The following is a 22,626-nucleotide window of genomic DNA, read 5'->3' as shown; positions in this document are numbered from 1 at the left end:
AATATAGGGCTCTGCAAGGAATCTTCATATAATCCCGTCAAACAACATATTTACTGACGGAAATTCAATAACAATTTTAACTTTTATAAGCCAAAAAAGGATCAGTGCGACTGCTGTTAGATTTTCAAGGCAAACACAAACCCAAGTATTTATCAAAAGAGTGGGTTCAACAATCACAAAATTGAAAAGGCATCGATGAAGGCAGAGAGAGTAACGAAAATTAAATGTATATAATATGACAGCAACACTTTGTTTACCAGGAAAGCCAAAAACCACTTATTGTGCTATTTGGAACGAGTTACGAGTTACACAGCGGTCGTAGTGATGACGATATTGCTAGTTCCATTTTTTAAATTTTGGGTCAAATATTCTCCGACAACCCTTTCATTAAAACTTTGACTCTTTGGAGTGGTTCCTGTGTCCCCCAGAACAAAAACAAAGTGATGTCTACTGCTTTGATTTCTTTTTTGCAATATAAAATGTCTCTTAAAACAATAACACAAAAATTTTCGGAACCTGGATCCTGGACATTCCTTGATTCAAGAAATAGACTGCGTCCATAGCTCCATCGACAAGTACTTTTGGCACTTAGAAGTATTTAGTCAGCTTTCTCTCTTGTGACATCTCAAAAATAATATGAATTTTAAAAACGTTAAATTAAAATTAATTTAAATGCCACCTAGAGACTTCAAAGTATTCTCTGCTAAAGCTGGTAGTGGTCAGTTTAACTTCTCTTCTATTCCATTCAGTAAAATTAAATTTATCAAATACATTAGACTGGGCCAAAAAAATAAAATATTTTTTTTTTTGAAAGTTACTTCGAAAATCTTGTTCAGGATGATGAAAAAAAAATTTGGTGAAAATTTGAGCCGTTAAAAAAAATTTTAAGAGGTCTATCATCGGTGTTTTTTATTTTTATACATGATATGATGTTTTACAACAGAACTGCTAGACGATCAAAGTAAAAAAAATTTCTGTTCATTTTTTCTTATATAAAATTAAATTCCCTACAAAAAAGATCTTATTGAAAATTTTCGTCAGACGACCCGTATTCGAGTAATTAAGCTTTTTAAATCGAAGTGTTTTTTCAATTTGACTGTTTCACTTTGGAATTTTGTGATGAGCAAATAAGTGAATAGAAAAATAAAACCTCGATGAGGAAATTTAATTCTGTACAAAAAAGGTCTTGTAGTAATTTTCCCTAAATTGAGTTTTGAAGAAGTTATTCACGATTTAAATCGAGAAAAAAATTAAAAAATCAATTTTCAATTTCAAAATTTTCTAATTCACTGAAAATTCAATATTTTCAAATTAGCAAGATGTTTTCTTGTAGGGAATTAAACGTTCTATAAAAAGTTCCTTGGCAGCAAATTAATTGCTTTAACCGCTAAGAAGATATTCGTATCAAAACCAATGCCCACTGATTTCAATAGTTTTCTTATGACAAGCATGCATTTGCGATTTGAATACGATTATCTTCTAAACGGTTAAAGCAATTAATTTGCTGCCAAGGAATTTTTTATAGAACGTTTAATTCCCTACAAGAAAACATCTTGCTAATTTGAAAATATTGAGTTTTCAGTGAATTAGAAAATTTTGAAATTGAAAATTGATTTTTTAATTTTTTTCTCGATTTAAATCGTGAATAACTTCTTCAAAACTCAATTTAGGGAAAATTACTATTAGACCTTTTTTGTAGAGAATTAAATTTCCTATAAGAATCTGTCGAGGTTTTATTTTTCTATTCACTTATTTGCTCATCACAAAATTCCATAGTGAAACAGGCAAATTGAAAAAACACTTCGATTTTAAAAGCTTAATTACTCGAATACGGCTCGTCTGACGAAAATTTTCAATAAGATCTTTTTTGTAGGGAATTTAATTTTATATAAGAAAAAATGAACAGAAATTTTTTTTACTTTGATCGTCTAGCAGTTCTGTTGTAAAATATCATATCATGTATAAAAATAAAAAACACCGATGATAGACCTCTTAAGATTTTTTTTAACGGCTCAAATTTTCACCAAATTTTTTTTTCATCATCCTGAACAAAATTTTCGAAGTAACTTTCAAAAAAAAAAATATTTTATTTTTTTGGCCCAGTCTAAAATACATATATTACAGAAGTGGAATATGAAAGCGCATCAATATTCATCAAATTAGAATAAATTCTTAAATTTGATATTTATTTAATTTTGCTTTTATTTATGGGCTTTGTTTATTTTTTTCATGTTTTATAGTCATGTTAAAAAAATATTTTTTTTTAATTTTTTTAATTTTTAATTAATAAACAATTGTAATGTTTAATTAATAAACAAAAACGAACTAAGAAAATTGAAAATTTAGGTACTTTTTTTAATTGTGTCTTAGTATATTGGAGTGTCGTACGTGCATCTACTTTGTCGTACGTGTATGGGATGGAAAAAAAGTTGATTTTGGTGGCGTTTACGACAAACTGATTTTGGGTAAGAACCTTTATAATTTGAAAACCAAACCAGATGTGGCAGTTTTGACAACATAAATAAGAAGATATCGCACAAAATATTCTATTAAAAATTGAAAAAATTCTATCGGCCGGTTTATTTTTTATAGAAGCTCAAACCTTAAAATGCGATTTCCCAAAATTCCAAAATTTGCGTTTACGACAAAACAACTCTCGCGCGACGACTATAACCTAAAATATTTTTATAGACTGTTTGGGTTCTTGGTTTCTGTTATAAATGAAACATTTTTACCAATTTTCATTGGTGTAATAATTTTTTCCTAGTTTTTGTGGTACTAATTCCGAAATTCATCATTTCTTTAAAAAAAAACCTTTCACACTTTATAGATTCTTAATTCTTATACCAACCAAAACATTTGCACCAAGTTTTAAAAATTAATAAAATTTAAGTCAGCTGTTATGATACCTTCCTCACACACAACTTAACCAATCAAAAAAACACCCTTTCACCAAAAATAATTTTAAGAACTTTATGAATCCTTTGTCCCTGCTTTATCTTAAACCTTCATCCCGAATTTTTTCGGTTATATTTTACTTGTTGAAGTCAAAAAACAAGCACCCTTGTTTTTAATCTGCAATAACTTTTCTTAGAGCAATCGCATTGACTTTATTTTTATGTCATTGGATTCAGCATAAAAAAATACCTTGAAAACATGTGTCATATGATGATATTCAGGAGTAATGAACAAAAAACTGAAAAAATGCCAAAAAGTAACGGTTATTTGGCCGTCAAAAGTTATGCGGGACTCAGAGGCCGTCGCAAACGACACTTTTAAGAGATTTCCAAAGTTAATTAAAATCATTTCCAGCATTGTCTGAATTATTTACGAGCACACCCTATTTTCGATTTAATTTGACTGGGCTATCGGATTCTGAAAAACCGATGAAAACTGCACTTTTATTTTTAGTTTTCTAGGTTTTCTGAAAATGACAAAAAATTGTTTTATCCCCTTTTTAAAAAACATTCCTCAATACTGATCTAAGATACTGAGTTACAAAAATAAAACGGCTTCTATTTACAAATGTATTTGAAAGTGTTTTTAATCGGTTAAACACAAAGAACTTTGGCGGAGTTCATTAACGCATAAACATTTGCATCAAAAATATTTCTGGTACAAACGTGATGCTTTGTAGGTATAAGGAGTGTTTTCTTTCCATTTCGACATTTCGAATTTTATAATAAGGTTCACAAAATTGACTTCTATTTTAATACTAAGCCACCTCATTTTAAAGTTACACAAATTGATGATTCTGAGTTCATCTGTAAAATCTCTAAAAAAGAAAAGAATTAATATTACTTTAATTATAATAATTGTTACGAGCAAAATATTGATTTCATAGGGACAAGTCTGGTCTGTAACATAACTTTTTAATTTTGTTTGTTTGAAATCATAAGGAACCTTTAATCTTATTAATTAACATACGTAAACATTACAAATTCAAAATTACGATTTTTATCATATAGAAATTAAAATAATAATTTATATAATAATATTAACTATACATTTCTATTGCATGTTTTTACTTAAATAGAAGAAATTAAACTATTCGGGAAGTTGTGTCTTCATCCAGCCTTGAGGTTCGGCATAGTTGAATCCTACATCAACTCCATTTATGGAACTTCTGGGAAATGATGACGGCCTACGCATATAGTACTGACTTGAAACAGAAGGAAACGTATTATCGTCATAAGGCTTATTGCTACTGCTGCTATTAGTATAGTTTGGATGATAATGAGGCTGATAATAACCATACGCATATTTTGCCAATTGCTGATGATAACTTGAATGAGAAGAATTGGAATTTTCGTATAAGGTTTCACTGTAAGCGTTTTCATTTTTATTATTAAAATGATACAACGCATTAAGTGACCCATTGTCTTCGGCAGTCTGTTGCGCTAATGTTGTATGCGCATTAGTACTTTGGTAACTGAGATTATAATTTAAATTGTGGTGATAATGTTCATCTTCGTGACTTTTGCCTGTTGTTACATATGGCGGTCGCAGATTGTATTGTTCAACTGGAAGAAGAAAATATGTAATAGGGTTAACTGGGTAAATAAATGAATCTTCTAAAAATATATATATACGAACATTCAATTGAGAAAATTAACATTAAAAATAATAATAAATTTATACCATTAACGCTGTCATTTATTGGTTGCTTGTCGTTTTTATCGGAACTATTTAAATCGCAAACTGCAGTCGATGGATATGGAGCAGGAATATTGCTTATCTTAAATGCTTGCTTGTTAAACTCTGGAGACTTATTTTCCCAACGCTGTATTGCACTTAGCACTGGAAAATGTTGATTTTCAATGTTGTGTGCAGCAAACATGTCATAATTTGATGGAATTCCATATTTGTAGGTACTTTGTTTATGAATATAGTCAGCTGGAGTTGCAGATTCTAGTTTATTTTTTGTTTCAAGTTCATAATGATTTTGTACCAATGGCTCCGCTGATTTTTGTTGTTGCATTAACTGATTTTGTATTAATAGTTCTGGGTTATCCTGGCGATTGCGATCATTTTGTGTTGGCTTGTCAGTCTTTTTTTGACAAAACTCAACCTTTGGTAGTTGGTCCAGGTTCTCATGACAGTGTTGAGGACTTTGCTTTATAACTTCCGGATTATCTTGAGCAAATAAATGCCTTTGTCTTACTGCGTCTTCTTTATTCTTCTGAAATTGATGCTTAGCTTTAAATGCAATTGATGTATCTTTTTGAGCATCTTTCGTAGCTAGAGACATACTGTTGGGAAATATTTTTGGTGATACTCCATGCTTTACTACAGATGTTTCAACATGATTTTTGAAATTATTGTGAGGCAAATCGAATGAATTGTCTGAGCTCTCATTAATACTATCATTTATAACAATGCAATCATCATTCTCTGAATCTCTTTCTTGTTCAACTGAAGAGGGGAAATGATCTGAAAAAAGAAAAAAAAGTTTTTCTTCTTGTTTTCATTTTTTTTTTATAAAAAACTAACATAACATTGTCGAAGATGTTCTCTTTTCATTACTTTAGAGCAGTGTTTTTCAAAGTGTGGGTCGCGGCCCTCCGGGGGGTCGCGAAGAATTTCCTAAGGGGGTCGCGGCCACAAGTCAAATATTGATAAAAAAATAAATAGTACTTAATATAAAAAACAGACAATTTCTGGGTGCGACAAATTGCTGGCTAGGGTTTCCATAAAACATACAACCTTATTTTTCTCGACCAGCGAAATGTGTTTGTATAGGTCCGTTCCACACTCAGTTTGCAACCGCCGAATTTAGTAATATTTGATTATTTTTGGTCAGAGTCTGTTCCCAACTTCAAAAATTGTGTAGAAGAGAGCGCTTACGAGAGAGTAAAAAATTTCCCCTCCCTGACAAATTTAGCCCAAAGAATTTCTTCCGGCAGAAATATGAGTTCTGTCAAATGAAAAGTTGACGTATGTCAAACAAATAAATAAAGAAGAAAAAAAAATAAAATTGTAGTGATTTTTAAATTGAATCGCGTTTACGTGTATTTTGCATTAAAAAATTGTTAATGTTTATCGAATTAAGCATTAAATATGAAATTGTGTTGTATAATGGTGTTCAACTTGTTCCAGACTTTTTGGCAGTCTTTCGTAGTTTTATTTCCTACTGAGGGAATTCTCTCCCAACTCTCATTAATTTGACAGACTGCCTAATTTAGTGCACAAAAAGTCTGGAACAGACCTTATGTTTTTTGATAAATGTTAAAATCTTGGATTGATTTTTGATTACATTGTCTTCCCTTCATTGTTTTGATGTCAAACATTGCAGAGAATTTGACTTCACATAGATACACAGGTATGAAGTGGCGAAAGGCACTAACAACTTCGTTTGCCAATTTATCTATGAGGTTTTTTTTTATCGAATTCCAATGAACCAAAAATTCGATCTGCATTCGACTTGCAGTTGCTACTTTTTCCATAAATGAATTCCAATGTAGCATCATTTGACCTTGCGCACAGAGGCACTGTCAGTTTTTATTTCATGGATCGATAGGGGTATATTTACAGGGCCGTCTTTAACTAGCCGGGGCCCTTGGGCACACAAGAATTTGGGGCCCTTTTGGAAACTAAAATAAGTTGGCTGAAAGGCAATGGCTGGTCAAAAAAGGGGTGCCAATATATCGTTCCATATAAAGTATGTACCTAGTGACAGGGGGGTGCCAATAATACGTACATTGGGTTAGGGACATCAATCTATGTCACTGCCAATAATTGTACCTACTATTTATACTTCCAATAAATTATACCCCGTATCCGTTATAAGTTTCAGTTTGAAAAATTGAAAAAAAAGAGCTCAAACGGATTGATAGATTTGCTTAAAACTAGATACCTACAGACGATTTGTACGTGATTTCCAAGAGCATTTTTTTTTTATTTTAATGTCTCCTTTTTAACGGATATCTCCAATATAAAGTTTTCGAGATATTGCAATTTTGCTTTGAAAAAAAAAAACTTGTAATGCTGCAGATAAGGCCACACTTTTTGAATAAGAAAAATATTTTTTTTTTACCCTTATTAACCTACACCGAAAAAAAAAACCAATATCAATTTAACATTTTTTAAATATCAAATTAACATTTCTTAAATATCAGCCAAAAATGCTCTATAAAATGTGTTTAATGATATTTAAAATGTTAAAACAACGTTTTTATTATCAGGATGATATTTAAATGTCACATTTTGGAATTTTTTTTTGATATTTTATTATCATTTTTTAATATCAATTTCTCATTCCAAATTATTGAAAAATATTAAATACAAAATTCTTAATGTGTACTAATTTAAAGGCGCGTTGTGTTTTTTCGAAGTAAAATGTATGATTTACTGATAAAATTTGATCGGCACTAAGATTTTACTTCACATAGTTTGGGAGAAAATAACAAAACAATTGTATCACCTATAATAGAAAAAATAATATGATCATTATTTTGTAAAGAATATTCCCTTTCAGTAATGTTTTGAAAAAAGAAAGAAAATTCTTTTAATAATAAAAATAATAAAAAAGAAAAAGAAAGAAATAGGTTTCATTATAATAAACTAAAACGTAAAATCTAGTCAACATTGATATTTTAATTGTCAAAGTGAAATTTTCACTGTCCACTTAAACGTAAAAAAATGTCAAAATGATATTTTAATTGTCAAAGTGAAATTTTCACCATCCCATCTGAAATTAAAAAATGTGAAAATGATATGATAAAATATCAAAATTGATATTTTAATTGTTGGACGACTTTTGTCACTGAAAAATGTTAATTTGATAGCTGTTATTATCAATTTTTTTTTTCGGTGTACTAGCCATAGAACCGATTTCTTAAAGTAAACTACTCAACCGATTTCAATGAAAACGGTTTATACTGATTTTAAAATTTAGAAATCTTTTGTTTTTGGATTTTTAAAAAAAAGTTAAATTGTTTTTGAAAATAAATTTTTTTAAAGTTATTTAATGAATTTTATTTGTCAATCATAAAATACGAGAACTATCATTGTCAATCATCAAATACGAGAGTAATTCGCAATTCAAAGTGAAAAAATGTTTGGGGGTGCCAACTGCCAACAACAAAGTGGGTTACGCCACTATTGTGCCCATAATCTCTCAAAGGCCCCAACTACACTTTTCTTACTTCTGAGTTAAAGAGGAAAACAGTAAATCTAATATCGCAATTTGCATATAAAAATGAAAAAAATCAAAAGTACATTTTGAATTTTCTGACGTATTTGAAGACCTAGGCTAGATAAATAAATGAGGATAAATCAGAGACTAACTCCAAATATGCAAAAAATCAAAATTGAAAATTTTGTAGTTGGGGCCTTTACGAGATTATGGGCAGTATTGTTCTCATAGGGTATAGCCTAAAATAAGCTTTCAGTGGAAAAAAAAGTAATTTTTCTTGTTTTTCGAAAATATTATTGTCTTATTTTTTTGAAAAATTTAATTTGGGTTTGTTCGTTTTGGATTTTTTGTCCGCATACAACGCCACATAATTTGTTTTCATTTTGAAAATATATATTTTCGGTATAGGTGTAGAAAAAACTTTTTTTAATTGTTTGGTTGCCATATAAAAACGACAAAAATGTTTTGCGAATAAATGTGTGACAGAAATGTTCGTTTCTTCGGGGCCCCCCTGAAAATGGGGGCCCAGGGCACGGGCCCCGTGTGCCCTTATAGTGAAGATGGCATTGTATTTTTAAAAGGCTTAAACCAAAGATCATATAACTAGTAAAGATGTCGCACGTAGAACAAACTTCTGTGCTTGAAATTTTCTACCATCAGATTTTACCCAAGAATTAAATTGTTGAGAAACATTTTAAAATTTTTCGATGACTGCGTAGAAAAGAGAGGGTTGATTTTTATAGATGAATTTATTTAATGGGAGGAAGCGAGATAGTAGTTAAATGTTGATACGAATAAGGAAAAGAAAAAAAAATACATTTGTCTGCGAGAATGTACCTATGAAATAATTTTTTTTTTGTTAAATTATTCAGGAAACTGATATTAACACATGATTCAAAATAATAATTTAAATAAGAATAATTTTAGATATAGTATATATGACAAGAGTGTATGAGCAAAATTGTGTGGAAATGAATTTCAACCCTCAAATTGTCAATAGGTCCAAATCATTATAATGCAGAAATCCTTCGCAACATTAAAAAAAAAGTTCTTATCATGAGTGGGAAAGAGAGAGTTATTTTTAATAGATTTCTTAAATGCGAAGGACCGAGATGTAAGTTGAATAGGAACAAATGAAAACAAAAAGGATCGTTTTGCCGTGCGGGTATATATTTTTTTTCACAACTGGATTGCTTCGCATTCGCACAAGCAGGGCGAAGAAGAGATGGCTAGTTTTAAAGATTGATGAAAAAAAGAAGCAAAAACAACTTTTGCAAGTGACTGGTGTGCTTGAGGTGGGTAGGTATAGGTAGGTATACGTGTAAGCAGAAGAAGGTTGATAATTTTTTTTTTGGTTTTAATTTTTTTTCGATGGTAGTTAGATATTTAGATATTTTTTTAAGTGGAGGGTGGTTTTCTATTTCTATATTTTTGTTTCCTTTTTGAATAATCGCAAAGGCACAGGCGCATTGCTTTTAGGTGTAAGTACACACGTAATATGTAGCTAGGATTTTTTTTCCTTTGCGACAGCAATCGTCCTTGAAAAATGTAGTTCATTGTATTTTGGTTGGAAAAAGAAATTCAAACAACTGGTAGGTAGGTAGGTAGGTAGGAAGTGATAAAAATGATCATTCTTGGTTTGTTGTTATTTTCTTTAGTGAGGTAGGTTATGTAGGTATCTATTGATATTGAAAGATTTATTTAGTGTGGATTAAGGGTCTCTGCGTTTCAAAATATGAATTTTTGAAAAACTAAAAACCTTTTTAGATTTTAGCAACACGATTTCAGATTTTTTGAAAGCTCCGAAAAATTGCTAAACATTAAAAATCACCCAAAAATACCTGCCCCTAAAAAGGTTTTTAGTTTTTCAAAAATTCATATTTTGAAACGCAGAGACCCTTAATTTTTTTTTTCATTATCTTTCAAATGGCATTTTTCAAATTGTCAAAAAAATGTCCCCTACCTACAACTATGTCAAAGGTCTACTTCATGTTTTAGTTTAAGAAAATCGTTTATAACTTAGTTTTGAAATTTTCTAGAATTTTTCAATACCTTCGTTAGCCTTCCAATAAATGTATCTACCAATTTAAAAAAAAAAAATCAGTTTTCTACAACGTTGCTTTTAGAAAATAGTCACTTTATTGCAATTTCGTTTTACCCCTTTTTACCCTATTTAATGATTGAATTTTTAAGAATCCTTTATGGTATTCACCTTTACATTATTACCTTTCAAATAAGTTATAGAAGATTTTTGTATCTCCAATAGTATATTTTTAATAATTGCAAAATAACATAAATGCAAAGATAATCGCCTAAGATCATGAACAAATATTTAATGCAACATTTTTAATTTTTTTTGTGTGCAAAATATTTTCAGTTGCAATAAAAATTTAATTTTCAATCCAAATAGGTATTCTTCAGTTGCAATAACATTTTTTTATGCAAAATATTTTTGGTTGCAATCATTTTTTTTTAATTTCAAATGCATTTTTAAATAGAATTTTTTACAGCCCTGATCCACACTAAATAAATCTTTCAATATCAATAGATACCTACATAACCTACTTCACTAAAGAAAATAACAACAAACCAAGAATGATCATTTTTATCACTTCCTACCTACCTACCTACCTACCACTTGTTTGAATTTCTTTTTCCAACCAAAATACAATGAACTACATTTTTCAAGGACGATTGCTGTCGCAAAGGAAAAAAAATCCTAGCTACATATTACGTGTGTACTTACACCTAAAAGCAATGCGCCTGTGCCTTTGCGATTATTCAAAAAGGAAACAAAAATATAGAAATAGAAAACCACCCTCCACTTAAAAAAATATCTAAATATCTAACTACCATCGAAAAAAAATTAAAACCAAAAAAAAAATTATCAACCTTCTTCTGCTTACACGTATACCTACCTATACCTACCCACCTCAAGCACACCAGTCACTTGCAAAAGTTGTTTTTGCTTCTTTTTTTCATCAATCTTTAAAACTAGCCATCTCTTCTTCGCCCTGCTTGTGCGAATGCGAAGCAATCCAGTTGTGAAAAAAAATATATACCCGCACGGCAAAACGATCCTTTTTGTTTTCATTTGTTCCTATTCAACTTACATCTCGGTCCTTCGCATTTAAGAAATCTATTAAAAATAACTCTCTCTTTCCCACTCATGATAAGAACTTTTTTTTTAATGTTGCGAAGGATTTCTGCATTATAATGATTTGGACCTATTGACAATTTGAGGGTTGAAATTCATTTCCACACAATTTTGCTCATACACTCTTGTCATATATATATCTAAAATTATTCTTATTTAAATTATTATTTTGAATCATGTGTTAATATCAGTTTCCTGAATAATTTAACAAAAAAAAAAAATTATTTCATAGGTACATTCTCGCAGACAAATGTATTTTTTTTTTCTTTTCCTTATTCGTATCAACATTTAACTACTATCTCGCTTCCTCCCATTAAATAAATTCATCTATAAAAATCAACCCTCTCTTTTCTACGCAGTCATCGAAAAATTTTAAATGTTTCTCAACAATTTAATTCTTGGATACATGTTTTGGACCTATGGGTAAAATCTGATGGTAGAAAATTTCAAGCACAGAAGTTTGTTCTACGTGCGACATCTTTACTAGTTATATGATCTTTGCTTAAACCCAATTTCTCACCACCTGATCATTCTTTTTAGCGGAGTTGTTCACAAAAATGCATTTTTTGGGATATTTTACTTCTAAGCTAACATCCAGTTTGTCGTAGCCGAAAAAATGAACAAACATTTTCTTCCTTATAATATTTTCTATCGTTTAAATGTAATTTCATTGTATTAAGGGGGGGTTTCCATAGCATTTTAATGGAAGACGGTTGACTAATTGTTGTATAACTTTTGCAGTTTATAAGATAATCTTATGAAACGTACTTTTTTGAAAAGGTAATAAACGTACAAATATTTTTGCATCATTTAAATTTTAGAAACATTTCTTGTGCGATTTTTATAAGGGTCGAAAATGATTCTTTTCCTGCAAATTTAGATTGAATCAGAATTTTGGTTGGGGCACCGTTGTTTATAAACTTTTTATTTATTTTTTTTTTTGTTTTATAATGATCAAATGTGTTTTCATGCAGTACGCGAAACAGATTTTTTTTTTTTTTTTTTTTTATTAGAAAAAAAGCTTCGTTAATTTGTTGTAATTTCATGTTTTTTTACTCACTCTTCTTAGAATAACTTTACCGTTTATTAGTGTTTTTAGATGAAACAAAAAGAAAACAATAAAGGGAAATTAGGAGAATCCAATAAAATAAAATATAATTTGAAATTAGTTTGAACGGTTAATTTGAAGGAAAGGTGTCAAAATGCACTTTTTTAGCATTTTGGTCGTGGGGCAAAGCGTGATTATTTTTGAAAATGTTTTTGTATTTTTTAATGAGAAGTTAATAAAGTTGTTCATGCAACCCGTTTGCCAAAAAAAAATATTTTTTTTATTTACACACTAAAAATTTGATTTTAATAAACCAATATTTGCATTCTGTTTTTGAGGAAGGGGCAGTCAAAGCATCCACAATTTATTTTTATTATTTTTTTTCATTATATTTCAAATCAGTTTCAAAAAAAATATATATATTTTTGCTCACAGTATTTTTAATATAAATTGTTGAAAAAGTGTCTATTTTAGCTTTTTTTACTTTGAAAATTCCATTGATCACGCACACATGCAAATTTAGTTCAAAAGAATGCCACGCATAAGCTGGCGCTGATGAACTCTTTTTTTCTGTTCTTTTCTATTTATTGAAAAAAAACTTGGTCTTGCGCTCTCATTTTCTCGTTATATTTTGTTTTTGTTTTTTGTGTTTACATAATATGTACTTTTTTTTTTTGTTTCCTATTTCCTCACTCAGGCAGGCAGAAATCATTCATGAAATTATGAAGATGCTGCAGAGAGTAGGTAGATAGTAGATATTTTTTGCAAGATCATTATCTTTTGTTTTCAAAAAGGGTTGTTTTGTTCTTGTTGACTCTTGGGTTTTTTTCTAACAATTCATTTCGTGTTTATAATATCGCACCCGCGGTTGCGAGTTGACACTTTTGGGTTTTTTTTTTTTTTGGTGTCAGCGAAATTCTTTGCATTGTGTAATATTCACATCGCTCGTGCGGGGATATAGGTAAAGGATTAGATATGTGGTATGCATTTGTTTGTGTGTAAAAATGTGTATTGACATTTGACATGTGCTTGTGCACAATGATTGATTTCTATATTTAGGTTGATTTCTGGGTTGTATTGTTTATTATACTACACTCGCGCGTGCGTGCGGGGTTATATAATATAAATATATCGTTTTGTTTTTCATTGTCTTTGTTTATATGTTGCGGATTCGGTTTTTTTTTGTAGGTTTGTAGGTATAATAGTTATATTTTCGCGGGGGAATGTGTAAAGGGTTATATAAGTGTATTTGTGGTTAGAATGCACCTGATGGTATTTATAGAAATAGTTTTGAATAGGTGAAGATGCTCAGTATGTTTCCTTAGCAAAAACAAAGTTTTTAAAATTACACCTACTGAGGAAACAAGCAAAAAAGTAGCTAATGCCTATCTGAATTTATAAATAAAATATCAGTTTGAAAAAATAGATCATTTTTTTTTTTTTCAAAGTGTTGAGCTTGAAAATAATTTTTGAAAACTTCCCTAAACTTTGATTACATAGTTGAAAAATTAATTTCAAGGTTTAAAAAAAAGTAACTTATAAGTTACACTGGTCAACAAGCTTTTTGCCACAAGAACCAAAATATACTTTTCTATATGTTTTTGATATGCTGAACTCGAATCTGAAGTCAGAAAATGTTTATTGGCCTCCGTTTTTGAAATATTACCGTTAGAAAATACCGAAAAACGTCATTTTGGCTGTTTTCGAGGTTATGTTTTTATGTGGGGTAGTTCCTTATGAAAAAATTTGTAACGGTTCCTATAAGAACTGGTTTTATTCTTTCAAAAAATGTTTAAATCTTTCCGATATCTTTTTTACTTCCCGAGATATTTAAAATTTAAGGAGTGGTCTTTGACTCAGAAATAGCACTGGCCAAACAAATTAAACTTTTTTTGCCACAAGAACCAAAATATACTTTTTTAAAGGTTTTTGAGTTGCTGAACTCGAATGAGCAATCAGAAAAATGCTATTGGCAACAAATTTGTTTATAATGAATTACCCCACATAAAAACAGAAGCTAGAAAAGAGCCAAAATGACGTTTTTCAGCATTTTATAACGGTTATATCTCAAAAACGGAGGCCAATCAAATTTTTTTTGACTTCAGATTCGAGTTCAGCATATCAAAAACCTATAGAAAAGTATATTTTGGTTCTTGTGGCAAAAAAAAAGTTCAATTTTGTTGACCAGTGTTATTAATGCTGCCTTATTTTTGTTTCCTAATAATGTAGGTATAGGTAAATAAAAAACAAAATCGATTCAACTGAGTTCATTGCATTGGTGACTCTAAAAAAATCTTTATTAAAAAGGTGTTGAAAGTAAATTGGATTGATATCGAGTCCATCCTCAAACAACATATAGATAAGAACCTAAACATTCTATATATTGTAAGTAAATACATTTCCATGTCAGCCGGCACGCGCGTGTGCGAGATAAAAAATTGCTCAACGAAGAACAACTGAAAAGTGAGCAAGAACCTGAAAACCAATCCTTCTGCGCATCTACTCATATTTTTATACAAACTACACAAAGGATACTGTCAAGTATATTATATCAATGCACCCATATAACACATCCTCTACCTGCTTCTCCGCTGAACAACTATAATTATTATTATAATGCAAAAAATTTCTCTGATACACAAAAAACTCAAATGCCATCCACAACAGCAACATGGAAACAAGTTTTCATTTCAAAAATAAATAGGTATACACTCCAGAAATCTTTCATGAAAATATTGAATTTCAAACCAGTTTTCGTCCACAAACACCATATCCATATAAAGATCTATGTAGTATACCTACATCCATTTGCATGTCACCCCGCACGCGTGAGTGCGATGGCGATCTCACAAAGAGACAATGAATGAAAACCATAACCAACATCCTGAGAGTAAAAAACCAGAGAATTCGATGGCGAGAGAGCGAAACACATTCACTAATACACACAAATGCTTTTACATGAGATTTGACTTTGCTGAAAAAGGGAACCCAGTCTTAAAGTGAGTAAATACAAAATGGCAGCCAGTTTGAGTCATATTCTAGTTGTAAAAAAACATATTATTGTTTTTATTTCAAAAAAATTATTTTTTTGCCTATTTTGTAGCCCTTTTAATTACCTGCATTTAAATAAATCATTTCTGTATCGCCAAAGATGGCCGAGCATTTGATAAATGAACGCAAGTTAAACCGGTGCGAAAACATCCAAAAATATCGCTTTTTGAAAATAACTCGGTTTCAGGATGTCCTACGGCAAAAAATGAAGCTATTAATTGTTCGTTACAACATTTTCAATCGATTTGGTGCACATTCTTTTTGTATAAACAAATAAAAAATAAATAATATTGAGTCGAAATCGTTTTTTTACTTAAGAACTCTTGCCATATTATTATGCAAACGGTGCAAGTATTGGCTAACAAAACAAAATATTATTGTAGTCCTTTAAATTATCTGCAATTTAAAAAAAATTAGCTCTCTTCGACCCACAGAGGCTGAGTTATTATAATTTTAAGAAAGCATTAATCTATAAGAAAAGTTAAAAAAATGTCCCTTGTTTATAATAGAGCAAGATCCCAGGGCCGCCAGACATTACTTATTTTCTCAAGAAAAAAATGTATGGAATTACGTAGTGCTAGGACATACTATTAGTGTATGGATACTGGTTATCTTGTGCCGACGGCCATTTTACCACTAACAGGTGCTAAAGGTACGAAAAATACGTAGTTACTTTTCTTATTTTCTCAAGGCAGACACGCATTTTAGTATACGGGAAAGTTAGATTTTATTATATGGAGGTCTGGGAAAAAATTTATATCACATTTTGACTTCAGGTCTCGAAAGAGTATCAAGACACGAGTCGAGAACCACATTTTGAACAATCGCATCTAGAGTCATTTGGCCGCCATTTTGTTTTTTTAATAAAAATTTCAATTTTTCACATAACTCATGTATTTTTGAATCTACAGAAAAAAAATGTATCACAAACTTGAAGATAATTTAATTTACTACAATATATGTTAAATTACTTTTTTCGATTATACCTTCGGTTTAAGAGTTAGGGTGGTTTTTTTTTGAAACCATATTTTCGACATATCTCTTTTATTTGCGCTTTTTAGAAAATTAACTTGAAGTAAAAGTTGTAGATCTTTTTATTACCTTCAATTATTACATTAACGGTTTTTCGATTTGACAGTCCGTTTTTGATCTGTAGGAAAAAAACTTCAAAAAGGTTGCAATTTTTTAATATAGGAAAAATGTTCTAGTACAGGGTAATTTGCATTAGATGTAACAACAACCTAGGCGTATAGGTTGCACTCAGACAAGAACAAAATCGTATAACTAACACTGCCAGACCCATTCCGACAGCCATTTTTTTGCCAGACACCTTAAAGCTTTGAAAAAAATAGTTTAACTTTACTTATTTTCTCAAGCTTCATTTTTATATATGATACTCAGGGAACTAATTCAATAAATGTTTGTAAGCTGCCAGACCATCGGATGGGCCTGACACCTTGCCAGACAAGCACAAATGCTCGCTATGTGTATCAGCGCCAGCGCAGCGTGAGCATGTTTGTAAAGGAGTTTTATAACAAAGCTTCGTTAGATTTGTTATTAATAACACTGGTTTACAAGGGTTTTGTTGCCGAAACAAAAATATACTTTTCTGAAGGTTTTCGGTGTGCTAAGCTCGAATCCAAAGTCAAAAACTACTAATAAGCTCCCGTATTTTGTATAAGGAAAATTGTTTGAGCATATATAGTAACGATTTCTATAAGAACTGTTTTCCATCTTTCGATACCTGTTTAAATTTTTTAAACACATAATAAAAAAAAAATGAAATTTTAAAATGACGGATCACTCGCCTCTAGTCACACAAGTGCTACAGAATGATACCTTCTTCTAAAAATTATTAAAAAAAAAAAAAAAAATCTTTTCAATATCTTTTGTATTGCCCGAGATTTCTTAAACTGAAGTAAGTGGGTTTGGCTTCATATATCATAAAAAATTAATGACTGAGGATATCTCGGGCAGTAAAAAAGATATCGTAAAGATTTAAACAGATTTAAAAAGGTGATAAATAGTTCCCTGAGTATCATATATAAAAATGAAGCTTGAGAAAATAAGTAAAGTTAAACTATTTTTTTCAAAGCTTTAAGGTGTCTGGCAAAAAAAATGGCTGTCGGAATGGGTCTGGCAGTGTTAGTTATACGATTTTGTTCTTGTCTGAGTGCAACCTATACGCCTAGGTTGTTGTTACATCTAATGCAAATTACCCTGTACTAGAACATTTTTCCTATATTAAAAAATTGCAACCTTTTTGAAGTTTTTTTCCTACAGATCAAAAACGGACTGTCAAATCGAAAAACCGTTAGTGTAATAATTGAAGGTAATAAAAAGATCTACAACTTTTACTTCAAGTTAATTTTCAAAAAAGCGCAAATAAAAGAGATTTGACGAAAATATGGTTTAAAAAAAAAAAACCACCCTAACTCTTAAACCGAAGGTATAATCGAAAAAAGTAATTTAACATATATTGTAGTAAATTAAATTATCTTCAAGTTTGCGATACATTTTTTTTCTGTAGATTCAAAAATACATGAGTTATGTGAAAAATTGAAATTTTTATTAAAAAAAAACAAAATGGCGGCCAAATGACTCTAGATGCGATTGTTCAAAATGTGGTTTTCGACTCGTGTCTTGATACTCTTTCGAGTCCTGAAGTCAAAATGTGTTATAAATTTTTTCCCAGACCTCCATATAATAAAATCTAACTTTCCCGTATACTAAAATGCGTGTCTGGCAAGGTGTTAGGCCCCATAGCCGTAGCTAGGATTTCATTTCGGGGGGGGGTTAGCTCAGACCAAACAAAAATTTTTTTAGAAATCACAATACTTTGTATCAACTATATGTAACTGCAGTCGATTCTAAATCCCGCTAAATCAAATAGTCATTTGAACTGTGTAGAATCGAAAAATTTGCCAATATCCCTTTTAAGTATTTTTAGGAGAGGAATTCGTAGTTAAAAGTTTAAAAAAGCCCTGCTTACGGTAAACGTAATTTAAAAATGGCCGAATACTCAGCGGCATCTCTAGTTTTGTAGGTACAAAGAGTGATAAGTTGGTTGATATAAATTGCGAGCGTTAGCGAGCAAGAAAATTTTTTTTAAGAAACAAATTTTAACCAATCTAAGGCTTTATAAAAAAAATTATTTCGTACAATTTAATATATAAAACATTGAAAAATGTACTTTTTCTTGCACTGAAATTTTGTAGCAGAAAATTGACAGGTACATTCTATCTATTGAGTTCTAAATGAAATTAGCAATACTTAAAAACCAAAATTTTAAATAATCCAAGTTGTTTGACATGAGCTAATTACACTGGTCAACAAGGTTTTTGTTACAGAAACCAGGGTATAGGCTGAGCTCGAATCCGAGAAATTCGAGTCAGAAAAATTCTATCACATCACGTTTTGGAGATATTCCCGTTAGAAAATTGAAAATGCCGATTTTTACCAGTTTTCAAAGTTATTTTTTAGCGTTTACTTATTTTTTTTTTAAATTAAATTTGTAACAGTTTCTAAAAGAATTGTGTCAAAATTTGAAAGCGATTGGTACAGAACTTTTCGATATTTGCAATTAAAATCAAATAAATATGAGATGCCCCAAGCACTTTGATTTCAAGTTATGATTTCCCGAGGAAGAAAATAGATATTTAAAAGATTTAAACGGATTTAGAGAGACAAAACTTAATTCTTTTAGAAACTGTTACAAATTCAATTTAAAAAGAAATAAGTAAACGCTAAAAAATAACCCTGAAAACTGGTAAAAAGCGGCATTTTCGATATTCTAACGGGAATATCTCAAAAACTTGATGTGATCGAATTTTTCTGACTTCGGTTTCGAGCTCAGCACACAAAAAAAAAAAAACCTATAGAAGAGTATACCCTGGTTTCTGTAACAAAAAAGAAGTTTAATTTTGTGACCAGTGTTATACTTCACTTTGAAAATTTTAATAAACTGAAATTGTTTAATATATATAATTTGAAACAAAATAATAACGAAATGTTGTAAATACAGTGCTTTGCAAAAGTATAATCGCACCATATAAAAATGCTATTTATATAAAACCGAGTATTGCAGCGCCACCCTACTATTTTTTTATTAAAGGGGATCAAAAAACAAGAATATTGAGAAGAACAAAATGTCCTGTTACTTTCTCTTATAATTTTTAGAAATAAAAACAAGTTTTTCTTCCATTGCAAAAGTATAATTACATTTTTTTTATTTTGAGTATGGCCAGCAAGGTTTTTGTTACAGAAACCAAGATGTACTTTTCTAAAGGTTTTTTATGTGCTGAGCTCGAATCCGAACTCAGAAAAATTCTATCACATCGCGTTTTTGAGATATTTCCGTTAGAAAATCGAAAATCCCGCTTTTTACCAGTTTTCGAGGTTATTTCCTGGCGTTGGTAGGTACTACAGTCTCTGAAAAAATCGATACATTTATTTTCGCTTACATACTGTATTTAAGGTTAACATAAAACAAAAGTGGGTAATAAGCAACTGAAGATATCTCGGACAGTAGAAAAGATGTCTGAAAGATTTAAATAGATTTAAGGGTAATATTTCAAAAACGAGATGTGATCGAATAAGTCCGTCTTTGGATTCGAGTTCGGCCACCAAAACCCTTTCAAAAAGCATTGTTTAGTCTCGGCACCAAAAACCCTGCATAAGTACTTGTGGTATTTAAAGGGTTCTTAAAAGAGCATTTTAAGGTACAGGGTGGCTGATGAATATCGCTACATTAAAAAATTCAAATAACTTTTTTTTCAGTGTATGGAATTTATTTTTCTTTTATTCATGTTAAAATTCAAATAACTTTTTTTTCAGTGTATGGAATTTATTTTTCTTTTATTCATGTTAAAGCGCATTCAATTTTATTAAATATAGCTTAATTAGTTTTAAAAATAATGGATTTTAAATACCTTCCCTGGTCGTTAATGCATGTGAGGTGCCTTCAAAAAAAGTTGTTTTTTGAAGATTTGAGACAGGAATAACCCCAAATATTTCTCGAATGGATTGTTTAATTTCATTCAAATTTGCTGGTTTTGCTTTGCGGCCTTAATGTTTACAATAAACTCAAAAGAAAAGGTCGGATGGAGTAAGTGCAAGCGATTTGGGGTTTCAACGGAATGGTAAAACCATGCATATGAGCTTATCGGAAAATTTTCGTAGGAATTCTGCGAAAACATTATCCACTTTCTATTATGCATTTTTGTTAAATCTAAAAACCAATCTGTAAATTAAAAAAAAAATTAACCAGATTCACTAAGTAGAAAAAAAGTTATTAAAGTTTTTTTTGGTAGCGGCTTTCGTCAGCCACCCTGTATTAACATAGTGCTTAAGGAAATGGTCAAAGAGATAAAAACTCTTTGTGATGGACCAAACAATTTTTGTTTTCCTTTATACAAACTTCATCGACAGCTTCTGCAACGATGCAAAATTGGTAGTGATTTTAAGGGAGATTTTCATATAGGTAATCAAATCACTAACATACAAAAACAAATCATTTAGTGCTGCACATATTAGACTTGTATATGTTTATAATATAGGTAACTTTTGATTTTATGAAAAAAATTTCGGGGGGGGTTAAACACCCAAAACCCCCCCCCCTAAATACGGCTATGTTAGGCCCATCCGATGGGTCTGGCAGCTTACAAAAATTAATGTATTAGTTCCCTGAGTATCATATATAAAAATCAGCCTTGAGAAAATAAGAAAAGTAACTACGTATTTTTCGTACCTTTAGCACCTGTTAGTGGTAAAATGGCCGTCGGCACAAGATAGCCAGTATCCATATCCGTACACTAATAGTATGTCCTAGCACTACGTAATTCCCTACATTTTTTTCTTGAGAAAATAAGTAATGTCTGGCGGCCCTGGGATCTTGGACTATAAGTCGAATACTAGTTCTCAGTGAGAGGGGTTGTTTACATTGTTTCTTGTTATAAGAGAGTTTGTCTCATGTTGTTCGTTGGTCACTTTGGAACTTTTGTCACTTATGGAACTTTTTAAAAAATTAATTTCTCGGCTAGTAGAGTAGAGAGCTAATTTTTTTTTTATTGTAGATAACACTGGTCAGCAAAATTTAACTTTTTTGTTGCCACAAGAACCAAAATATACTTTTCTAGTAGTTTTTGGGGTGCTGAATCCGAATCTGAAGTCAGAAAAATTTGATTGGCCTCCGTTTTTGAAATATTGCCGTTATAAAATGCTAAAAAACGTCATTTTGGCTGTTTTCGAGGTTCTGTTTTTATGTGAGGTAGTTCATTTTAAGCAAATTTGTAACGGTTATTATAAGAACAGATATTCTTCTTTCAAAAACTTTTCCCGATATCTCTTTTATTGCTCGAGATATCTTAAGTTTCATTTAATAAGCCAAAGAGAAACTAAACTTAATCTAAGGTTTAAGTCACTGGTCACAAAATTTTTGCCACAAGAACCAAAATATACTTTTCTGAAGGTTAACCGTTATAAAAAAAAAAACCTTTTTTTCATTTTATAACGGTAATATATCAAGAACGAAGGCTAATAGAATTTTTCTGATTGCGGATTCGAATTCAGCAACCCAAAAACCTGCAGAAAAGTATATTTTGATTCTTGTGGCAAAAAAAGTTAAATTTGGTTGGCCAGTGTTGTTTCTGATTCAAAGACCGCTACTTAAATTTTAAATATCTCGGGCAATAAAAGAGATATCGGAAAGATTTAAACATTTTTTGAAAGAATAAAAATAGCGATAGAAAATATTATAGGGAAGAGAATATTTGTTCATTTTTTGGTAATAAAAACTGACAGTGCCTCTGTGAGCAAGGTAAGGCCCTTTTTTCCGACGCTTTGACTGGAGTAATGAACAAAAATCGCTACATTTTCCCGAAGAATCGATCCTTTTTAAATCTCATTTTTGTGACGGATTTACGCAGATTTTCAAACACACTACAATTTGCAAAACGTCAAACCAAACTAAAATTTTGTTGGGAAATGAAGAACCAGAGCCATTTTTGTTTATTTGTCAAATCGTCACGTAAGTTCTTATTTGTCCTAAAAACCAAAAACTTAACTTTCCAGGAGAGCGTTTTTAAACTTCAAAGTGGTGGTTTGTTTATTTTTTTTTAGCCTAATCACAGTATTTGTATGTTTTTTGAAAGATTAGATATTTTCCCAACCATACATAAAGCAATCTGCATTGCTAGGGTTTTTTAATGTTGATTTAATTGAGTTTAAACAAAA

At 30.5% G+C, this 22,626-nt stretch overlaps 1 protein-coding gene and 1 long non-coding RNA gene across 2 annotated transcripts in view; one reads left to right on the top strand and one right to left on the bottom strand.

Annotated features, from left to right (window-relative positions):
• Window positions 1-2,329: 2,329 nt before the first annotated feature.
• Window positions 2,330-22,626, bottom strand: part of LOC129906491 (helicase ARIP4) — a 468,376-nt gene continuing 448,079 nt past the window's right edge. Inside the window, exons 6-7 of the mRNA XM_055982274.1 lie at window positions 4,642-5,433; window positions 2,330-4,523 (exon numbers count right to left, since the gene is read on the bottom strand). Coding sequence (XP_055838249.1) covers window positions 4,048-4,523; window positions 4,642-5,433 — 1,268 coding nt within the window. The 3' untranslated portion in view covers window positions 2,330-4,047. The remainder of the gene's footprint in view (window positions 4,524-4,641; window positions 5,434-22,626) is intronic.
• LOC129906495 (uncharacterized) lies at window positions 18,189-19,308 on the top strand. The gene is made up of 2 exons (XR_008770801.1): window positions 18,189-18,285; window positions 18,440-19,308. It is a non-coding gene; the product is annotated as an uncharacterized LOC129906495 (long non-coding RNA).

Source organism: Episyrphus balteatus, chromosome 1 (assembly GCF_945859705.1).
Source record: "Episyrphus balteatus chromosome 1, idEpiBalt1.1, whole genome shotgun sequence".
NCBI classification, from domain to species: Eukaryota; Metazoa; Arthropoda; class Insecta; order Diptera; family Syrphidae; genus Episyrphus; species Episyrphus balteatus.
Note: the sequence above shows the minus strand (reverse complement) of the source record. Positions and strands in the feature narration are given on the sequence as shown.